Source organism: Notamacropus eugenii, chromosome 7 (assembly GCF_028372415.1).
Source record: "Notamacropus eugenii isolate mMacEug1 chromosome 7, mMacEug1.pri_v2, whole genome shotgun sequence".
NCBI lineage: Eukaryota > Metazoa > Chordata > Mammalia > Diprotodontia > Macropodidae > Notamacropus > Notamacropus eugenii.
Window position 1 is genome coordinate 14,461,912 of NC_092878.1, and position 23,747 is coordinate 14,485,658.

General features: G+C 36.9%; 1 protein-coding gene across 1 annotated transcript; it reads right to left on the reverse strand.

Moving 5' to 3' along the window:
• Window positions 1–16,897: 16,897 nt before the first annotated feature.
• LOC140514069 (olfactory receptor 11G2-like) lies at window positions 16,898–17,899 on the reverse strand. Its single transcript, XM_072624055.1, has one exon. It carries the CDS (start codon window positions 17,897–17,899, stop codon window positions 16,898–16,900), a length of 1,002 nt encoding a protein of 333 aa, XP_072480156.1.
• Window positions 17,900–23,747: the final 5,848 nt, after the last annotated feature.

The following is a 23,747-nucleotide window of genomic DNA, read 5'->3' on the forward strand; positions in this document are numbered from 1 at the left end:
TTCCTTTTTTTTCTAGTGTTTTTAATAGGAATGGGTACTGTATTTTGTCTAAAGCTTTTTCTGCATCTATTGAGATAATCATGCAATTTCTGTTAGTTTTGTTATTGATATAATCAGCTATGCTGGTCATAGTGGTCATACTTGGTCATCGTGTATTATGCTTGTGATAAGTTGCTGAAATCTCTACTAACATTTTATTTAAAATTTTAACATCAATATTCATAGTGTAATTGGTCTATAATTTTCTTTCTCTGCTTGGCTCTTCCAGGTCTAGGTTTCAGCACCATATCATAAAGAGAATTTGGCAGGGTTTCCTTCTTATTTGCTTTTCAAAAAGTTTATATAGCACTGGAGTTCATTGTCCTTTAAATGTCTGCTAGAATTCACTTGTAAATCCATCTGGCCTTGGAGATTTTTTCTTAAGGAATTCATTGACGGTTTGTTTGATTTATTTTTCTGAAATGGGATTATTTAAATATTTTACTTTCTCTTCTGTTAATCTTGGCAATTTATGTTTTTGTAAACATTCATCCATTTCACTGAGATTATCAGATTTATTGGAATACAGTTGGGCAAATTAGCCCCTAATTAATGTTTTCATTTCCTCATCACTTGTGATGAATTCACCCTTTTCATTGTCAATATTTGCAATTTGAACTTCTTTCATTTTAAAATTTAAATTAAAGAAACATTTATCTATTTTATTTGTTTTCTTAGAAAATAGCTCTCAGTTTTATTTATTAGTTTGGTAGTTTTCTTATTTTTAATTTTATTCATCTCTCCTTTGATTTTAAGAATTTCTACTTTGGCATTTAATTGGGGATTTTTAATTTGTTCTTTTTCTAGCTTTTTATACTACATGCCCAATTCATTGATCTCTCCTTTCTGTATTTTATTCATAAGAATTTAGGGATACAAAATTTCCCATAAGAACTACTTTGGCTACATCCCATAAGTTTTGGTATATTGTCTCATTATTATCATTCTCTTTGGTGAAGTTGTTGTTTGTGTCTATGATTTCTTGTTTGATTCATTCATTCTTTAGGGTTAGATTATTTAGTTTCCAATTAATTTTTTAATGCATCTTTCCATGCCTTTTTATTATACATAGTATTATTGCCTCATGATCTGAAAGGAATGCATTTAATATTTATGCCTTTCTGCTCTGGATTATGAGGTTTTTATGCCCTAATACATGGTCAGTTTTTTGTATAGGTGCCATGTACCACTAAGAAAAAGATATATTCCTTTTTATCTCCATTCAGTTTTCTCCAGAGGTCTATCATTTCTAACTTTTCTAAAATTCTACTCACCTCTTGTAAGGGGAGTTAAATATATTTCCTGCCCATTGATAGGCCACAGATGGGCCAATTAGGGAAGCTTGATTGAGGGAAGCTTGTTTTTGTATGGGGGCCTTTTTTTGCTGACTGCTGCTGAGGCACTAGGTCATGACGGGTCATACTCTTCATCTCTGAAAGGAGTATATATGTGCTATGAGGTGAGGTATTGCTTTGGTACTTAGTTTTTGGAAGAACATTCCTGTGCCAGATGAGGCCAGCTATTTTAAGAAGTTCCCCAGCTTCTTAGGTGCTAGTGCTTCTCTTTCTGTACTGATGGATGTATTGTCTATGGTCAGACAGTTGTAAGCCGTATCTGTTTGTTCTGTTTGTATTTTCTCTGTTGGTATGTGTTTGATTAAAGTGATTGTTGACCCCTCAAAAGTTGCTTTCTTTTTAGAAAAGCAGATCTAAGAGCCTGTGCAGCAGGCCCTCCTGTGTTTGCCTGGGTGCTTAGTGCTATTCCTCCTTAACTTATTTCTTGTTTATTTTATGGTTAGATTTATCTATGTCTGAGAGGCAGAGTTTAAGGTTACCCAGTAGTATAGTTTTGCTGTCTATTTTTTCCTGTAACTCACTCATCTTCTACTCTAAGGATCAGAATGCTGTATCACTTGATGTATATATGTTTAGGATTGATATTACTTCATTGTTTATGATACCTTTTAGCAAGGTCCTTATCTCTTTTAATTGGATCAATTTTTGTTTTTGCTTCATCTGAGATCAGAATTCCTGCTGTGCTCTTTTTATTAACTTCAACTAAAACATATTATGTTCTGCTCCAGTCTTTTACCTTTCCTCTGTGTGTATGTCTCTACTTCAAATGTGTTTCTTATACACAATATATTGTAGGATTATGGTTTTTAATCCAATCTTCTACTCACATTCACAGTTATTATTACTAAATGTGCCTTTCTCCCCATTCTATTTCCCTCCCTCTTTATACTTTTCTCTCTCCTTTCAACCTTTCCCTCCTTACCAGTATTTTGCTTCTCTCCAAATCTGTCTTCCTCAATCTGCTTTCCCTTCTATCAGCTCTATTCTTTTTCTTTCCCCTTTCTCCTCCTACTTCCCTATAGGGTAAGAAAGATTTCTTTAACCAACTGAATGTGTATGTTATTCCCTCTTTGAGCCAAATCTGATGAGACCAAGGTTCAAACAATGTTCATCCCTCCTTTATCTAACTGTACTGTAATAGGTCTTTATGCCCCTTCATATGATGGAACTTACCCTTTTCTGCCTCTTTCTTTCCTCCTCTTCCAATACAGTCTTTTCTCCCCCTTAATTAAATACTTTTTATTATCCTGTCAAAGTCAACTTATACCCACATCCTCTATTCATACCACTTCTAACTGTTCTAATAAAGTCACAGTTCTCCACAGTCACAAGTCATCCTCCTGTGTAGGGATGTAAACAGCTTAACCTTATTGGATGAAATGTTTTGTTTCTTTCTTTTTTACCTTTTTATGCTTCTCTTGAATCTTGTATTTGAAGGTCAAATTTTTTGTTCAGTTCTTGTTTTTTTTCTGTTAGGAATGATTGATAGTTCCCTATTCCATTGAATGTTCATCTTTTCCCCTGAAAGATTATGCTCAGTTTTGCTTGGTAGTTGATTCTTGGTTATAATCCAAGCTCCTTTGCCTTATGAATATCATATTCTAAGCCCTCCAGTCCTTTAATGTTGAACCTGCTAAGTCTTGTGTAATCCTGACTGTACTTCCATTATATTTAAATTGCTTCTTCCTGGCTGCTTGCAGGATTTTTTCCTTGATCTGAGAATTCTGGAATTTGGCTACATTATTCCTTGAAGTTTACATTTTGGGATCTCTTTTAGGGGGTGATCAATGGATTCTTTCAATGACTATTTTACCCTCTAGTTCTGGGATTTTGAAGCAGTTTTCCTTGACAGTTTTGCAAACAGTGAATTTGATATCTGCTTACCTTGGTTCAAAAGAGAGCAATTTGTACCCTTCAGGCAGTGCCAGATATCACTGACCAGAGATATGCTATTCAGAGGACTTGGTGCCTTAAGGAGTACCACTGTGAGGGTCTGATAGGTCTCAATAAAATAGATGACTATTAAGCATGGGAAGGCCCAGGGGAAGATCTAAGGATGCTCCTATTACATCCTACTCCCTTCAGTGGAGACTGATTACCCATTCTATAGTGATATCAGTAAAGACTTTCACTTTTACTAGATTTTATAGCTCTCCTCCTATGAAATCCTAAAAGAAACCATTGCCTGGGTTCTATTCTTCTAGAATGAGGAAATAGTCTTTCAGAGGAAGGGAAAAATGTGTAATGATTGTCGCTCACTGTGGTAGCTTTTGTGGAATTTTCAAACATGTTTAGGGTTTGTCTAAAGAAATGCTCATGGAGCTAAATCTGTCCACTGGAATTTCTATTATATACGAGTTGGATAGGAATCTGAAACCCATCTAACTTTTGAAGAGACTGTGTACAAAGTCATGAAAGCTGTGGAAGCTCAGCACAAGGCCAAGAAGCAAAACCAAACTACCCCAACAAGCCAGAAATAACCAGTTTCTTCCCCTTTCTCAACCCCTCCTATATCTTGTTGTTTACCTGTTCCTCACACTGACCATCTCCTTAGGGATCATAACATATAACTGTAAGTGGGGGGTTGATGTCTTATCTTTTCAATTCTTAAATGTTTCAAATCAATCCATGTCTCTCCTGTGATCTCTCCCCTCAGCCACATAGCCTCCTGTTTGTTTTGACTAAGGAAGGGCTTGACTGGAGCCTATGAGGAGGGCACAATGAGACTGTTAGTGACTACTCACATATAAGGTGGTGAGCAAAAAGAAGAAATTACTCTAGTTATCCCTATGATTTATTCTTGCCAGTAGGACATCTCTCCCAGGGATTGTAATTGTTTCAATAACAAAAGAAGCAATTTAACCTGGTGGATAATTTTAAAGAATCATAAGTCTTGTTTTAATCATCTTTCCTTCTTGATCCAAAATAAATGGATCTGTGAATTTGAGGTCATGCCCTAATGTTTGCTCAGTTGCATTTATTTTCACAAATTCCCCTTTTGTAGACTGGTTGTTGCTAGTGGATTTTGAAATTAAACTAGTTCTTTCTCTGGAGATGGACAGCATCTTTCATAATAAGTTCCACAGAATTTTCTTGGATCATTGTGTTGCTGAGAATAACTAAGTTATTCATAGTAGATAATCATATAATACTGCTCTTACTGAGTACAATGTTCTCCTGGTTCTGTTCATTTCATTTTGCATTGGTTCATGTAAATCTATTATGTTTTTCTTGCTCATCATTTCTTTTTTTAATGAAAAAAAGTTTATTTATTTTCCGTGTTCTACAGTCACTACCATATAACTTAGATTTTCCCCCCTCCCTCCCTCTCTTTCCTCCCTACCTCCCTCCTCCCTCCCTGAGAGGGAATAAAATTTTATAGAGGCTCTACACATACATTCCTATTAAATACATTTTCACTGTAGTCATGTTGCATAGAAGAATTAAAGTGAATGGGAGAAATCATATAACAAACCAAAACGTAATACAAAAGGAAATGATCTACTACATTCTGCAATTGAATTCCATAGGTCTTCCTCTGGATGTGGAAGGCATTTTGCCTTAAGAGAGCATTGGGAATTTTTTAAGTCCTTGCATTGCAATGAAGTTCTAAGTCTACCAGAAAAAAATCCTCGTACACTGTGGTTGTTACTGTGTACAAAATTCTCCTTATTCTGCTCCTTTTGTTCAGCATCAGATCCTATAAGTCTTTTCAGGACTCTCTGAAGTCTTCCTGTCCATCATTTCTTATAGCTCAATAATATTCCATTACATTCATAAACCACAATTTATTCAGCCATTCCCCAATTGATGGGCATCCCCTTGATATCCAGTTTTTGGCAACCACAAAGAGAGCTGCTATAAATATTTTTGTACATGTGGGATTTTTCCCCATTTTTATGATCTCTTGGGGACACAGTCCTAGAAGTAGTATTACTGGGTCAAAAGTAATGTATATTTTTGTAGCCTTTTGGGCATGGTTCCAAACTGCTTTCCAGGATGGTTGAATCAACTCACAGTTCCACCAACAATGAATTAGTGTTCCAATTCTTCCATATCTTCCCTAACATTTATCATCTTCCTATTTTTGTCATGTTAGCCAATCTTATAGGTGTGATGTGGTATTTCAGAGTAGTTTGATTTGTATCTATCTAATCAATAGTGATTTAGAGCATTTTTTTCATATGACTATAGATATCTTTAATTTTTTCCTCTGAAAATTGCCTGTTCATATCCTCTGACCATTTATCAGTTGAGGAATGACTTGTATTCTTATACATTTGACTCAGTTCTCTATATATTTTAGAAGTGATACTAGTTACAGAAAATTCTTTCTCAGTTTTCTGCTTCCCTCCTAATCTTGGTTGCATTGGGTTTGGTTTTGCAAAAAATTTTCAGTTTAATGTAATCAAAATTATTCATTTTGCACTTCATAATGCTTTCTATCTCTTGTTTAGTCAAAATTTCTTCCCTTCTCCATAAATCTGATATACACACTATTCCCTGTTCCACTAATATGTTCACAGCATCAATCTTTATACCTATATCATTTACCCATTTGGACTTTATTCTTGTGTACAGTATCAGGCATTGGTCTATGCCTAGTTTCTGACAAACTGTTATCCAGTTTTCTCAGCAATTTTTTTTTCGGAAGATGAGTTCTTATCCCAGAAACTGGGGTCCTTGGGTTTATCAAACAGTAGATTGCTATATTTATTGCCTACTGTGTCTTGAGTACCTAACCTATTTCACTGGTCTACCCTTCTTTTTCTAGCCAGTACCAAGTGATTTTGATAATTGTTGCTTTATGATACAATTTGAGATCAGGTAGAGCTAGGTCACCTTCCCTAGCATTTCTTTTCATTAGTTCCCTTGATTGTCTGGACATTTTGTTCTTCCAGATGAATTTTGATATTACGTTTTCCAGCTCTAGAAAATAATTATCTGATAGTTTGATTGGTATCTGCTCATCATTTCTTAAAGCACTATAGTATTCGATCACAGTCATAACAACTTATTCAGCTATGGTCCAATTGATGGGCATCTCTTCAATTTCCAATTCTTTGCCACCACTAAAAGAGCTGCTGTATTTTTAGTACACATAGATCCTTTGCTTTTTTGTTTTATATCTTTTCAGGATGCAGACATAATAGTGGTATTGTTTTGTCAAAGGGTATACATAGTTTTATAGCCCTTTGGGCATAGTTCCAAATTACTCTCCAGAATGGCTGAATCAGTATACAATGTCAAGGTTTTAGGAAACACCCTTTTTCCAGAGCAAAGGTCCAGCAAGCAAGTTGTATCCTGGGCTTGGCATTGCTACAATCCTTTGTTCTCACCCTCTGAATGTTCTTGGCCACAGCAAAATTCCAGAGTCGACTTATTGTATTACTTTGAGTAGCACCAGGTATTTTTTATGTTCAGACAACCACCTGTTGTATCCGTATTCTGCTCATGAAGCCCTGTAATGAATTAAACTTGTCACATTGTTGCTGTTACCTCTCATTGTCAGGTCTACAGCTCACTGTGCAGCCATTGGTAGCAGTATTGAGAACTTCCCACAGTTTTGGGCCCTTCACTCATGGTCAGGGTTCCAGCACATGCATCCTTGCTTGCAAGTCATTTCCCTCACTTTGAAATTAAACTTCTGCTTGATTCCTGATTCTCCTGTCTCTAGTCTCCTTTGTTTGACTCCAGCCAACCACATTGCTAACTCTATCTCAATTTATATAGAAATATATAGCTCTATCTCCATTTATATAGAATAGAGTATGTGTGTGTGTGTGTGTGTGTGTGTGTGTGTGTGTGTGTGTGTGTGTGTGTCTTAAGAGAGACAGATCTATAGTAAATAATGTAGGGAAGGCACTAGAATGAAGTGTTCCAGTCAGCTAAGTAGATCAAAGAATTGAAGGGAGGTTGGGGCTAGGACAGGTGGTGGTTAGTAATATGGAGGACTACCAGCTTAAAAAAATCAGCACAACTGTTTGATAGGTTGAAAAATCCCCCTCCCCCCCAAATCCAAACCAAACCAAACCAAACCATGAACAATGTGTAACACCTATGTACTCTCACCTCCTTAAAGGGTTGAGTTGGGGGTGTTCTCTCATTTTTAAAGACCAGTTCAATATTAGGCTTGAAGGGAATTTCCAGTGTAATATCCCAGGGATCTGTGTTTGGTCTCATGCTGTTTGACATTTCTTTTGTCAGTTACTTTGATAATGGTATAGATGGTATGTTTAAAACAGTTCTTGAACTCAAGGATCTTATAATCTGTTTGGGAGGAGGTTGTTGTTATTCAATTATGTCTGACTCTTCATAACTCCATTTAGGAATTTCTTGCAAAGATACTAGAATTATTTGGCATTTTATTCACCAACTCACTTCAGAGACGAATAAATGGAGGCCAATAGAGTTAAGTAACTTACCCAGGGTCACACAGCTAGTGTCTGAGGTTGGATTTGACCTCAAGAAGATGAGTCCTCCTGATTCCGGGTCTGGTGGTGTATTTCCTGTGCTACCAATCTGGCTATATGGGACATTCAGGGAGGACCTCTGGTGTGAGGACTTTTGCTAAACTCTTTTCAGGGCTGCTTATCCACCTTTGGTGTTCATCTATCAGCCAGCTCTCAGCCATGGCTCCAAGAAGTGGTAGCATGCCCAGTGACTATTTCCCAGTAAAAGTGTCTTGGCAGATAAGCTAAACCAAGTTGAAGGTAGTTGATGGGCCTCAAACTTATCGGTGAGTTCGGGGGAGGGGGGGTGTCATCACCAAGCATGTGAAGATTTCCCCCAGTGAAATGAATGATTGAGAGCAATTTGTTCCAATAGTTATGAAGGTGACTGAAGCAGGTTCTGTGGAGCACTTAGAGCTTTGTTAGACATTGAAGATACCAAGGTCATCCACTGCATCTTGGGTCATTGCTAATTGTCTTAATCTTTGTTTAGCCATTGGACTTTGATGACTCTGGAAGAGAAAATGAGATTGGTGACTTTGTGCAATTCTGCCTTACTTAAATCCAATCCATGTGCAAGTCAGGACATCACCCTCATGATTTCATTGGTTCTCTTTGAAAACAAAGGATGAATAACAACAAATTGGTATGTTTATCAAATTTATAGTTGACACAAATGGGATGAATATACTGGATAAAACAACTAGGGTGCCAAAGCATTGTGATATGGAGCATTGGAATGAATATAATAAAAATTCATTAGGAATAAATTTTAAGTCATGCAAGGAGTTAAAAAATGAATTTCATAAATATATATAAGGAGAGGCATGGTTAGACAGTATTTGTTTTGAAAAGATGTCTTGGGGCCAAGATGGTGGCAGAAAGGACTCACTTGACCTCTCCCAAATGCCCTTCCAAATAACTTTAAACATTTTTTTTTAATGTGTATTTATTTCTTTTTAGTTATCGACATTCATTTCCACAAAATTTTGAGTTCCAAATTTTCTCACCATCTCTTCCCTTCCCCCCAACCCATCACACCTTGTATTCTGATTATCCCTTCCCTCTATATGCCCTCCCTTCTATTATACCCATCCCTTCCTTCATCCCCATCTTCTCTCTTTTCTTGTAGGGCAAGATAGATTTCTAAACCCCATTTTCTGTATTTCTTGTTTCCCAGTTGTATGCAAAAACTATTCTTAATGTTCATTTCTAATACTTTGAATTCCAAGTTCTCTACCTTCCTCCCTCCCCACCTATTCCCACTGAGAAGGTAATCAATTAAATATGTGCTATATATGTGTAGTTTTGTAAAAGACTTCCATAATAATCATGTTGTGTGACTAACTATATTTCCCTTCATCCTATCCTGCCCCCCCCATTTATTCTATTCTTTCATCTGACCTTGTCCCTCCCCAAAAGGATGGAAGAAAATACCTGCTCACCAAGAAAGTAACCTTTTGTTGTCTCATTCTTTTCCCCTTTTTTGGGCATTTTCCCAGCCAGTTACTTGACTTTTGAGTCCTTTATCAAGAGGGGGATATACTCTGGGGACCTGTAAGTTCTCAGTTTCTCCAAGGTGGCACAATTAAAGGAGAGGAGTTTATTCCTCTCCTGGCTTATGCACTGGTCTGGGAGCAACCAAAATCTTTTCTGCCTAGAATCTGCAAATAGTAGAATTCCCACTCCACCAGCTCTGCCACACCCCAGGATCTGCTCAAGGCTGAGATTCACATCAGTTGCTCAATTCCCCCAGGGGCTTTAGGCTGAGTGCTCCACAAATGGATGCTGCCACTACTGCCTGTGCTGCTGCCTGGGGCTGGGACTAGGGGAGGATTTCGCTCCCTCCTCATCCAGCTGAAAAAGCCCTCTCATTGACCTTTGAAGTTGTCTTTGGCATTTGTGGGATGAGGGATCTGAACCTCCACTGCTGGGGATTCTGCCCCTGTGGCCTGTTCTGGTCTTGTTTCTCCCAGTGCCATACTACCAAGGCTGCTCTGGGCTCCACTCTGTGCTTTGTGTGATAGCCCTTTCTGGTTGGCCTTCCAGGTTACCTTGGGCTGGACATCTCTTTCACTCTGTCCTTCTGGGCCTTCTGCTGCTCTAGAATTTGTTGAGAGTAATTTTTTTACAAATATTTTATGAGCTATGGAGGAAGAGCTAGTGTATGTGTATCTTTGTACTGCCCCATCTTGGCTCTGCCCTCTTCCAAATAACTTTAAAATGAATTCTGGAGTGGCAAAGTCAACAAAAACATGAGGTGAAACAATATTTCAGCCCAAGCCAACTTAGGTTAGCAAGAAAAGTTTATCTCAGTGAAGTAAGAGGTGAGTACAATCCACCACACATCTGGCTTACCAGACCAGCAATGAGGCTCCAAACCCTGGCACAAGGGAACATCTAAGCTCCAAGTCCCAGACAAGGCCAGAAGTGAGGCCCTGAGTCACAATACAAATCATCAGTTAGACCTATTTTGCAAACCAACCAACTAACTGGGGGACAACTGAATATGTAGTAGAGACTTCTGGAGTCCCCAGATGGCAAGGGAATCAGACATCTGGTCAGAAGGAAATTATAGGGTACCTTTTATTGGCACTGGGTGCAGGAGACTGTTTGTCCATTTGGGGATCTGGGTTGCAGTCATAGGGTGAAGAGGTGCACTAGTACATTAATGGTCCTGGTTTCAGGAGGAGCAGGGCCCCTGGTCCCAGTACCAAGGCAGGAAACCGTGCTTGCAGTTGTTCACAGACCAAAGTACAGGCTAGGAGAACAGTGACTATACTTCTCCTTAGATTGTATCACCTTGGAAGCACCAAAAACTTGCAGACACCTGAACTAGTTCTGAAAACAACCAAACAAAAGCCTGAAACTTTAGACAGTGACTTGTTCACCCTGGGGGCAGAGGTCAACTTAAATATAAAGTTAAAAGTCAAGAAACGGAGAGGGAAAATGATCAAGCAATAACAAAAACAACATAGAATCTTGCCGTAGAAAGTTACTATGATGACAGGGAAGATCAAAACAAACTCAGAAGAGGACATGCATGTCAAAACAGCTATATGTAAAGCCTCAAAACAAACGTAAATTGGTCTCAGGCCCCAAAAGAACACATAGAAGAGCTCAAAAAGGATTTTAAAAATCAAATAAAAGAGGTAGAGGAAAAAATTGGGAAAAGAAATATGAGTGATGTAAGAAAATCATGAAAAAAGAGCCAACAGCTTGGTAAAGGAAGCACAGAAAATACTGAAGCAGATAATACCTTCAAAAATAGAATAAGCTAAATGGTAAAGGAGACACAAAAATCCACTGAAGAAATCTTTAAAAAGCAGAGCTGTTCAAATGGAAAAAAAAGATATGCAAAAATTCACTGATGAAAAAAACTTAAAAAGTAGAATTAGACAAATGGAAAAGGAGAGACAAAAGCTCACTGAAGAAAAGAATTCCTTAAAAATTAGAACTGGGCAAGTGGAAGCTAATGACTCCAGCAGACATCAAGAAACACTAAAACAAAATAAAAAAGGTAGATGAAAATGTGAAATAACTTTTGGGAAAAACAACTGACCTGGTAATAGATTGAGGAGAGATAATTTAAGAATTATTGGACTACCTAAGGGTAGTGATAAAAATGATAATAAAAGAGACTATATATTATATTTCAACAAATTATTAAAGAAAATTGCCCAGATATTCTAGAATCTGAGAATAAAATAGGCGCTACTGGATTAGAAGACCTCAGGCCCTTTCCAGCTCTCAATTTATGATGCTGGTTGTGCTTGGAGGGCCAGGAAGTTTTAGTAGACAGTGTAAGAACTCCATGTTTCTCCTTTGCATTTCAGATCTTAAGTTAGATATAAACCACTTGAAAAGAAGTAAGGATGCTGGGCAGTTTCTTGTGGTATCAAATAAATTATTTCAATAGTCCCTTATTAATTCAGTTCAACAAAGTACCTATTATATGCTGCGTCTGTTGTCAGAGAGGTTTAAAGGTGGGAATAAAGCATTTAAACAAATAACAACTTGAGGTGAGGGGAAGAGAAGCAAAAATTAAAGGTTTTAGGAAAGGTAGGTAATAGGAAAATAGGAGACCCTTTGAACTGAGCTTGAAGAAAGCGAAAAATTTTAAGATGCAGAGGAGAGAAGGTAATACATTTCAAACAAAGGAAACATTCTGCTAGAAGATTTTGAGGCTGGAGAAAGAATGATGATTTGGGGTAGCTGCAAGTAGTTCAGTTAAGGAGAACATATAATATAGGAAGGGAACATAGGACCATCGATTTGGAGTAGGAAGGTATTTTAAATGTTATCAAGCACAGTCTCCTCATTTTACACATAAGGAAAATAAAGCCCAGAGAAGTTAAATTGCTTAACCAAAAAACAATATGAAATATATGGAAATGTAGCACTGTCATAAAGGGCTTTACATGCACAGTTAGGGAATTTGTATTTTATTGTACTAGCAATGAGTCTCCAAAGATTTTTGTTTGAAGGGGACTCTAGTGTAATTTTTTGCTATAGAAGACTTTTTTTGGGGGGGTGAATGATGAACCCCCCAAGGTGGTGGCTATGTGAGTGGAGAGGAGACAGATGCAGATGAATAAATGTAGAGGTAGAATCCATAAGACTTGCCAGATAATTTCATTTGGGCAGGTAAGGAAAGAAGAGGTAAGAATTAAGCTCAGCTTGTGAACCTGGGTGAGTTAGAAGGTTGATGCTGTCCTCATAGAGAAGTTGGGAAGAGAGGGAAGGTTTGGTGGTAGAAAGTTAATTAGCTTATTTTGAGAAATGTTGAGTTTGTTATACTTAGTGGATATCCATGGAGAGCCATCTAATGGGCAATTGGAGATGCAGGTGAAAGACTAGAGACAGATATTTAGATACTTAAAATGATGAGTATTGAATCTTGGAAACGAATGAGATTATGAAGAGAAATATTGTTTAGACCTAAACTACCATTATGTGCAAGGTTCTGTAATTGTTATTGCTGATTCTGTCTCTCTATCTGTGTAGTAGTTATCTCAGCAGTTCGGCATTACCTGTCATTGTCATTTTTGTGGTATTCTTTTTTCTCCACTTGGTTTAACACTTTTTAGTAAAATGCAATGGAATTTCTTTATTTTTGTAATACGGACTGGCACATGCATTGTGGTGGTGTCTCCGCCTGTGGCAGAGACTAAGTTATTACTAATATGAAGTTATTACCTTTGTGAAACAATATGAATGGAGAGCCAGTCTCAAAGCCAGAAAACCTGGGTTCAAGTCTTGCCTTTGACATATATTGGCTGTGTGATTTTGGGCAAGTCACTTAAATTTTCAGTGCTGTAGGATAAAGGTACTAAACTCTTGGCAGGCCTCAAGGGATCCACTCCCCAATGCAAAGGAAGCAGATTAAAAAGTAATCAATAAATTTTTACAAAATAACTAAAATCATAGTATAATGGAGATAATGTAAAATTTTGTTTTTTACAGAAAATATAGAGGATCCTTTTATATCTGAATTCTACTCCACTTCTCTAGGTTATTCTCTAAGAGTTTGTGTTCAGTGCAAAAATTCAACTTCATTGGTAGAAGGAATTTCATCATCTGGAATTCCCTATACCCAAGAAAAGACAGTTTCAGTCCCTATCCTTACCCACATCCCCCCAAAGTCATGACGCTTAAGCATGTTCAACAAATGTGTTTAGCAAATTTGGGCACATGATGGATCTATCACCCAGAGAGACACATCAACAGATTCTGGAGCACTCAAACTCAACCACATTTTGGCATAATGAATCTTCCAGGGGTTGGCATGGGTCACCTACACTCAGAATGAGATGCCTTCCTTCTAAATGAGTATGATTGGAGGTAAATCTCCAATGATCTCCTAAATACCTGCTCATACCTTCACAAAATCCTTCCAAGCAACAGGCAATCCTCCATATCTTCTATAGTAGCAAAACACAAGATCACAGAAACTTGATTAAGAGTCTTTCAAAGAGTCACTCAGCACTTTTGTTAGCATCAAGCATGACATGATGTTTACTGAAATACCTGGGCCTCATAAGTATCTGCATGAGTTAAAGACCTTATGGAATTTCCAATTGGTCTGTTGCAACTTCCGCCAAATCCTCTTGCTTTTGGGGTGATTGGATGTCTTTTTTAAAAAGAAGATCTTAATTTTTAAGATTATATACAACTTTGAGATATGTTGGAAACACATCCCATTGAATTCATTATCAAAAGCTGTTGGAGAAGAAATGAGAGCAGGCAATATTAGAGATTTTATTGATCTTGGTGAATATCCTCCTGAATTTCAGTTTAAGTTTTCCTTTTTTCCTTCACAATCCTCTGGATGAAATTTCATATATTCATATACATAAACACCTTCTCCAGTATATTTGAAGTCTCAGAATTTAATAATAAAAATGACATCCAGGAACTGATGATTCCCCTAACTGGTGGTCATCATTAGCCTTTAGTATGACATGATGTTCAACAGTGAATACATTAGTTTATGAACCCCATGCAGATGATCAATAAGATGGTCATCTTTGACAAGAGAGGTCTTATAGTCCTCTCTACTTTTCTTCAGGCTGAGGTGAAAGGTATTATGTAGTAAATGGTGCAAAGGTATTCCTTCCATAATGTTGTTGTTTATGGGCTCATTTCAATTTCAAAGACATGATAATGTCATGCTGGTGGTAGACAGCCTGGCTATGAATTTTCATTTCCTTTCAAATTTGCTCCTTTACCCACTCATTACTTTAGAAAATATTCTGATTTTGGGATCATTCCTATCACAACATCATTGATTTGGTTCCAGTAGTTCTAATACTGTTATACTTCACTAATTATGGTCGTCCACTTTTTAATGGACTGTTATCTTCATTCTGAAGGACAGTTCCCAAGCCAAACTATAGAATGATGTCTTTTTTTTTTTCTATAAAATAACTGCTATCCTATTTCTTAGAGTGAAAAATTTGTTATAATAATTGGGCACCCTTTTATCCATTGAAAATTTGCTTTTTTACATATAAGAATTACGCTTCCACTTAGTTTTCCCTCATGCTTACGTTGGATACTGAAGTTCCTGAAGTCTATGGCTACCTGAGGAAGCTTTCCAAACTGGTTTAAGTATGTGCAACAAAAAACCATAATGTCAACAGAACTGAGTAAATTGGAATTGTTATGGATATTCTTTACAACCTCTTCATGAAGGGACCATCCCTGAACCTGTTGGACAGGTAGACCTCTTCTCTTTCACTCAAATGGTGAGTTCCTGGGTTAATAGTTAAGTATTAAGTACAGCCTTATGTCTATTATGTGTTTAGAAGTTCTTGTTAAAATGGGCTTACCTTGGTTTCTAACTGCACTCCTGAAATCATTGCTCACCGGCATGAATTGTGGATAGCCAAGAATATATATATGCATACATACACATATATTTATGTGAATATACATATATAGGTATATGTATATACAGTATATATATCATATATTAGAGTATATATATCTATAGTGTATAAATAGCATATATATGTGTGTGTATATATTATACATATATGTATATATGCATACATATACATACTTTATTCTCCCTCTCCCACCCTCTCTTTCTCTTTTTTTTCTGTCTCCCTCTCATTCTTATAAGCTCTGAAGATCCTTATTCCAGATTCCACTCTAATGGATAATCCTGGTGCCTTTTTAAGACTGTATCTCATTAGAATTTTAAAGATACTCCTGATGGTTTGATGGGCCTTTCTGGAATTATGTTGGCTCAAGTTCACATTCTGAGGTGTTCTCCTTGATGTTAGTGATTAGTATCCTAGTTTCATTTAATCAATTAACATTGACTAATTTTTGCAAAGGGGCATTTACTGCAAATATATAGCGGGAATAGAAGTTATGAAGATTTCCACCCTCCCCCCACCAACTGGGGTTGGGGATCATCATACATAATACTCTGTGATTTATTACCTGAGTCCTTGGGAAGACTGAACTGACACTTAAAGTATTTGATATAAAGCATTTGTTCTCCACCACTCATATCAGCCCCCTGCCCTAGCTCCTGCTAACCTCACTTCCAAGTTTGATATGGCCAATGGATAGTTACTGCTGACTTATGTTTAGCAAGTGACTCTTCAGGGCCATGGCTCTTGCCTCACCCGTACTTTTCCTGTAAATTCTAGCATGTAGTTAAGCTCCCAGAATTCTGGTGCCTGCCCTTCTGACCTTTTGGAGCCCACAGGGTCATAAAGACCTCTAATATTGCTTAATCTGAAATCAGAAAGAATAGACACAACAAAGGCAGAAGCAACAGCAAGGCTACGAACAGATCACTAGGTTTTTGATGTTTCTCCAAGTTGATTTTACTTACATTATTATGATTGATGGGAATGCTGTTCTTTTGAAAAGGCGACTTTTAAGAAAAATATGAGAAGACATGTGGGAAGGCAATGTGATGCAGTGGAAAGAGCAATGAATTTGAAGTCATGGGATCTCAGTTTGAATTACGACCTTATCTGTTATTGTGGAAGACATTTGACCCCTCTGGGTCTCAGTTTATATGTCTGTAAAATGAGCTGGTGGACATCTCAACTTTCTTCCCACTCTAGATTTATAGTTCTATGACATTCATTCAGTTATATGAACTACAATAACAGACAAGGAGATGGATGATGGCAAATTATTCTTTAAAAATAGAAATACAAATTCATTATGATTTAGCTATTCTCAGAATTACTCAAAGACTAAGATAATTTCCATTTTCTGTTTATAGCAACAAGAGTCTAAGACAAAAAAAAGTTTTTCAAATCTTTTCTTTTCTTCTATTTATTAGTGAACATAAGAGTTATTTGGTTTTTTAAAAAGGAAATTTGTGGTTGGGCAATCTCTTCTTTATTTGAATTTCAAAAAAATTACTGATAAATAAAAGTTTTGAACTTATATGTATTAACAATGTGAGGAAAGCTAAGGGACTCCATAGATCAGTGAGGCTGAGTAATAGAATGACCACGTTTCTTACAAATACTAGTTATTCTTAGATATTCATCTCTGAAGAATGTTAAAAGTCTAGCTAGATCTCAAAGGATATCTTTTACAAAGACTTTCATTCTCATGTCCTAGCACTTTCCTAAGGGCATCCTTCATCTCTTTATTCCTAAGGCTATAGATGACAGGGTTCAAGAATGGGGTCACCATGGAATAAAACAGAGTTACAATCTTCAGAGTCTCTGCTTCATTCCCAGATCTTGGCCTCATATAAATAACCATTGCAGATCCATAGAAGAGGGACACTACAACAATATGGGAACCACAGGTAGAGAAGGCCTTTCTTTTCCCTCTTCCTGAAGGTATCCTCAGCACTGCTTTCAGGACCAGAGTGTAGGTCCCTATAATAAAGAAGAAGGGGACAGCTAGAATCATAGAACTCAAGAAGGAACAGGTAAATTCTATCATAGTTGCTGGTGTACAAGTGAGTACTAAAATTGGGGATGGGTCACATAGAATGTGGTCAATGATCTTGGGGCCACAAAAAGGCAACTGGGAAATGATAATAGCGGGGACCGGGTACCAGAGGAAACCAATTACCCAGCAAGTGACAACCAGTCTGGTTCGGAGATGTCTTGTCATGATGATGTGGTAGTGTAGAGGCCGGCAGATGGCAAGATACCGATCAAATGCCATGATGGCCAGAAAAAGACATTCTACTGCACCAAAAGAGGAGAACAAATAAAACTGGAGAAGGCATCCAGACAAAGAGATGACCTTGGTCTCTGAGAAGAAGTTGGCTAACATATTGGGGACGGTAGTAGTGACATAGCAGATCTCCAGGAAGGAGAAGTTGGCCAGTAGTATGTACATGGGGGTATGAATTCGTTCGTCCCAGCACACAGCACAAATAATAGATCCATTCCCCAAGAGGGTCAGAATGTAAATTGTCAAGAGTACTATGAAGAGAAGTTTCTGAGTCTCTCCAGTGTAGGTGAATCCCAGGAGAATGAAACCAGTAACACTACTGGAGCTGTTGTAAGTGTTGGAGAAAGTCACTTGCCTGTAAACTACACAAAGCATCAGAAGTTATTACTTGACAGTGGACTGTTATCGGGGAAGATTTTGAAAATTTCAACAAATTTAGAATCCCCTGATTCTCTGGTATTTTTTGCTTTTCTCAACTTATCCATTTCTGTTGAAATGCCTTATTTATGTGAATTCTCTTTGGCACCCAAATTTTTTTTCAAAGATGACATTCATTACTGAGAAAGTTTTCTCTTTGTAATGTTACTTATATTCAAGTACCAAATTGCTATCTATAGATCTTCATTTAATAGAAATATCCTTATATTGTGAAACAATGAAGAAGACAATCACCATTTTTTTCTATTTATTTTTTGCTGTCCTCGTAACATATAAATAATTGGTTGACTTAGCCAACTTGGTTAATACTATGAACAAATACTTTTAATTGGTTACCTGATTGAATATATAGAACATTTCAGTTAAAATAATGTAGTTATTATGGGGTACAGAATGGTACACAGAGCCAAAGAACCAGATTAATACCCAACGGATTAAATTGGAATACTGAGACAAAGCTGAAGTGTTGAGATCTGGTTCAGGGATTAAATAACTCTGCAGAGGTCCTTGTATTTTAATTGTAGGGGCTCTGATTATATAGTTCTTCTCTATCAATAGAAATCTCCTTTTTCTGTCTTTATTTCCACTACCTGCTTTTCTAATTCCCTGGGTTAAGTGGCAGCTATTGTTCAGGAGCTTCTTAGACTTCTCTTGGGCTCATTGCAGCATATGTTAAATTAATAAATAAAAATAAAAAATAAAGTGTGCAATGTGAGTGTGAATGAATAAATGGGTGAGTCATTGTGTGTGGCTATGTATATGTTTTAGTGCATGTATATATGTATGTGGCCACAATCCCAAGTCAAGTCATGGCAGATGCAGTAGCTTCTTGGAATTATGGAAATATATCCAAGGTAGTGACAGAGAAATCCAGACCCTTCACTGTCCAGTTCAACTGGCTGGTTGAGAAGTCCTGCTTTTGCATTTCTGGTCTTTCTAAAAAGCAGGAATTGGTAGATGGAGCAACTTCTGATGCCTCAATAAAAATATTTTTGGAGGCATATTAAATTAGTAGAGCAGGAGTATTCTGTAAGAATAGCTTACTTTAGCAAAGCCTCTGCTGATCTGGGAGTAAATAGATGGGGACAATGTTAGAATTAGATGGAATTTGGAACTGGCTTACTGCCTAGATTCTAAGAAGGGTTGTTAATGGTTCCTTGTCAATTTGTAACTAGGTCTACAATGAGCACTCCAAGGATTTGTGCTCAACCCTATGCTGTGTAACATCTTTATCAATGGTTTTGGATGAGGGCATAGGAGGCAGATGCATCAGATTTATAAATTACACAAAGTTGGAAGGGATAGCAAATCACTGGATAACAACTGAACAAGGATAAATTGCACTCAAGTTCAGAAAGTCAATTTCCCATGTATAAACTGGAGAGGGACTTCACTATTTCAATACTTCATTGGACCTGTGGTGAGATGACCATTCCTTCTATCCTTATGGATCACACAATACTGTACATGAGCAATTTAACTTCTGCTTCTTACCTTCAGTTTTCTCTGCTCAGAATTCTTTTAAACTAAGGTCTTAGATGCAAAATGATGTTACCATCTTAACTTTTGATGGTGGAATATGTAAGATTGAAAAGATTTTAAGAACTTAATGACTGAATTTCTAATGAGAGAATTTCAGGCATCATGATAGGTGGTTGGAAACACATGGAGGGTTTTGCATCATTTTCTTTAAGCTTCGCTTTCTAAATAGCTAGCTACTCTGACCAGTTGTAACTCTGGGCATAGATTGATTAGCAGAATTTTGGCATTATCTTTGGAGAGAATGCTTTATGCATTCTGAACTTAGCATGCTTTTGTTTTCCCTGATATTTAGGGAAGATGAATGGTTTGAAAAATTTGTCTTCTACATACCAATATGTTCTTATATATGTATGGTGCTACATATGCTTTTTAAAGGGAGTTCTCAGTTTATGTCTCATTTGAATGGTCAAAAAATGAAGAAAAAATATCCAAATGCATCTTTATAAACCATGTTCATTTGGGCAAGAGAAAGAGAGTGCATATAGGCACAAGTATCTGTAATCCTGGTTAAAAGATGATCTAGGACTGAATATGCTGGTTCACTGAGCCTGTGCCAGTCTGTTTTAGTAACTCTTTTACTAGTAAAGTTAATAATAATCTCAGTCATTCATCTGTAACTGAATGTAGCAACAGTACTGAATGAGTATTATATTAAATGTCAGGAGACTTGAACGCTAATCTGCCTTCTGACTATAAAATAACATTGAGAACAATAGCTAACATTCAGAGAGCATCTATATAGCATCATAGACATTGTGCTAAATACTGCACAAATGTCATCTCACAACAACCATAGGAAATAGATACTATTTTAATTCTCATTTTACTGATAAGGAAATTGAGGTAAACAGAGGTTAAGTGACTTACCCAGTGTCATATAGCTAGTAAATGTTTGAGACTTGAACTCAGGACTTCCTACTCCAGGCTCAGCATTCTATTTTCTGTGCTATTTAGTTGTCTACACACAGACACATACACATTACATGTACATATGCATACGTATGCCTACATGCAAATATATATGTACACAATATACATATGCAAAAACAAATATATGCATGCATTACAATATACATCTATTTGCATATTTATTTTTTAAATATTGTGTAAACCCATCAGCCTTCCTGGGCTCTGATGAGCCTTTCCATACAACAGGATGATGGGGGTGACTGTGGGGGTGACTGTGGGGTCTTATATTAAGAACAGTTTTCGTTTATGAAAGGCATTTAGGTAGTACTTTCTCCACAACAGTCCAATGAAGTAGGTATGCAAATATTATTGCAGATTAGGGAACTCAGAAAGGTTAAGTGACATTTCTATGATCACACAGCTAAGAAGTTTTGGAGATTGAACTAGAGACCAAGTTTCTTTTAGTTTTCAAACCAGTATGTTTCTAAATTTTAAAAAAATGACTTTAAATGAACATCAGTACATAATATGATCAAGATAATATAAAACACAAATTTTGTGTAATTTTTAAAAACTGCATAAAATTGAACAACATAGTAATAAAATTATTCAGTATTTATGTCTTTGCTTTTAAATTTTCTTCTGTATTTTCTAATGATTTATTGATGCTCTTTTCTTTTGAACATTTTTATCACTACCCAACAATTCTTCTTTCTTCTTGTAACAAAATTGCATAGTCTGGCAAACCAGTGCTCTTTCCTGTATCTCCTATTGCCTTGGGGTAAATGATTGATAAAGTTCTTTTAGCTCTGATTTTATGTGGATGCTTATTCTGTGTCCTTTGAATAGGGGAGAGCAGTGAGTATTGCCACATAAGGCATTTAGATCTTTAAATCCAGCAAAGACATTCAGCTCCAGAGAGCATGGCATCTTATTGCTGCAGTGGATTTTGTCACTGTGACATGAAGTTACAGAAATCTGGTCAGCTTCCTCTTTGGATAATAATAAGTAACACTTTTTAGAACTTGAAGATTTTCAAAACGCTTTACATCTAGTTCAAATCCAGCTTCCAACACTTACGAGCTGGGTGACCCTGGTTAAGTAACTTAACCTCTGTTTGTCTCACCTTCTTCATCTTTAAAATGGGGATGATAACAGCACTTACCTCACGGGTTTCTTATGAGGATCAAATGAGATGCTATATATGTGTGTGTGTGTGTGTGTGTGTGTGTGTGTGTGTGTGTGTGTATATATATAAAACACTTACCACAGTTCTTGGCACATAGTAGAGACTATAGAAATGCTTCTTTTCAGCCTCTTCTTATTCTCATCTGATCCTTACATAAATCCTGTGAAGCATGTGCTATTATTATCCTCATTTTACAGATAAGGAAACTAAGGCTGAGAAAGGTCAAGCCATTAAATACACAACTACTAAATGCTTATGTGCTGAGCATTGTGCTAACTGTTGTACTTGTCCAGGGTCTCACAGCTAGTCTGAGGCAGGATTTGAGCACAGTTCTTGCTGATTCCAAGTCCAGTATTCTATTCAATATACCACCTAGTTCCCTAATAAGACAATGCTACAGAATGGGACTCAGTTGCTGCCCAGAAAATATAATAAAGTGGGATATATGCTCATTTTTATTGTCCTGGCTCCAAATATCCTTCCTTTATGCAATACCATTCAATGGACTCCAAAGCATTTTGGACCAAGGCAAATGTTTGCTTCTGAGAATGCATTGTTACTCACCTGTGCTCATTTTGCTGCTGTTCCTCCTGGCTTTGCAGAAAACTGCTGTCCAAGGTTTTCTTCAAATGCAATCTGCAATGACTAGGAAGAATAGGCAGCTTCCTTTAGTTTTCAGTAGGTGTTGCAGCAGTTTGTGTGATGCAGGTTAAATGATCTTGGAGCTAAGTCTACATAAATAAGCTGTTTTGAAAGAACTTCTTTTATTTTATGAAACAAAAGAAAATTCATTGAGTTTGGTTGTAAAATCTGTTTGTTTCATACAAACTTTAAACCTTGATACCTTTGAATTTTAACTTTCATGGTTTCATATTAGACAAAATAGCTTAAGTTGGAGAATCATGCCAGGGCAGAGAAGGATTTTGCCTAATATTTATCCTTTTTAAATAATTAGTTCCCCAAAGCCACAATACAGTACATTTTTTGATATTGGTCATTCAGTTGGAACTGTCTAAGAAGCAATTTCAGAGAACTGAGGCAAGATCTGAATTCTTGATTTATCTGGTCTGTTTAGCTCTTGGAAAGGTTTCAGCAAGATGACAATTGTGTCATTCACCCATGTCACATGCTTTATGTCCAAAGCTCACAAATACAAGGACAGTGCACTCAGTTGTGATAAATGGCAAACAACCCTGAAAGGGGTAAATCTAATATTAATCCATCCATCCATCCATCCATCCATCCATCCATCCATCCATCCATCCATCTATCCATCTATCTATCTATCTATCTATCTATCTATCTATCTATCTATCTATCTATCTATCATCTATCCATCTATCCATCCATCCATCCATCCATCCATCCATCCATCCATCCATCCATCCATCCATCTATCTATCTATCTATCTATCTATCTATCTATCTATCTATCTATCTATCTATCTATCTATCTATCTATCTCCATCCTGTTTCTGCATGGAAACAAACAAGGCTTAGTAGAGGCATTGTTCCTTCATTATGATTTTTGTTATAAGCATTGCATTGCCTATTTTCTTGGGACAGGGAAGGGAATCCCAAAGTCATGTTTGTTCAATATTTTTCTTGTGTCTCCATAATTTTTCCTGAAGAGTATACCTAGTGTCCCATTTGGTACCTGAGACAAACTAATGTCCTATCTGATATCCTTCATCCTAGAAAAAAGGTAGAGAGATGGAATTGGTGTTAGTAACTCTCCAGGTTCACTAGAAGAGGGAGAATTGGATTATAAGTACAACACAGATCTTTGAGGGATGTTTGTTGTCTATAGATGGAGAACAGTACCAAGGGAAAACTCAATGCCAGGTATTTCCCTCTCCTCAAGAGTCTACCTTCTCTGGGGAACTAGCCTCTAAATGTTATTTTGGAAAGATCTAGATAGGCTACCTAATGTATTATGTAGGGATTTCTCTGCTTTGCTTCTCAGAAGTCCTGGAAGACAGAAGAAAGATTGATCCTGTCAGTCTACAGTACCCTTCTAAGGAATTTGAGGTGTTTTTTTAAGAGCATAGATTCAAGTGACCTCTAGGGTGTCCTTCTCTTTGGCAAGCATCATACACCTATGGATAGTGGAGTGAAGTATAAATCAAGAGACTGGGGTGCCTT

Coding starts and splice junctions, on each gene's coding strand:
- LOC140514069 (XM_072624055.1), bottom strand. CDS start 17,899: ATGCTTTGTGTAGTTTACAGGCAAGTGACTTTCTCCAACACTTACAAC.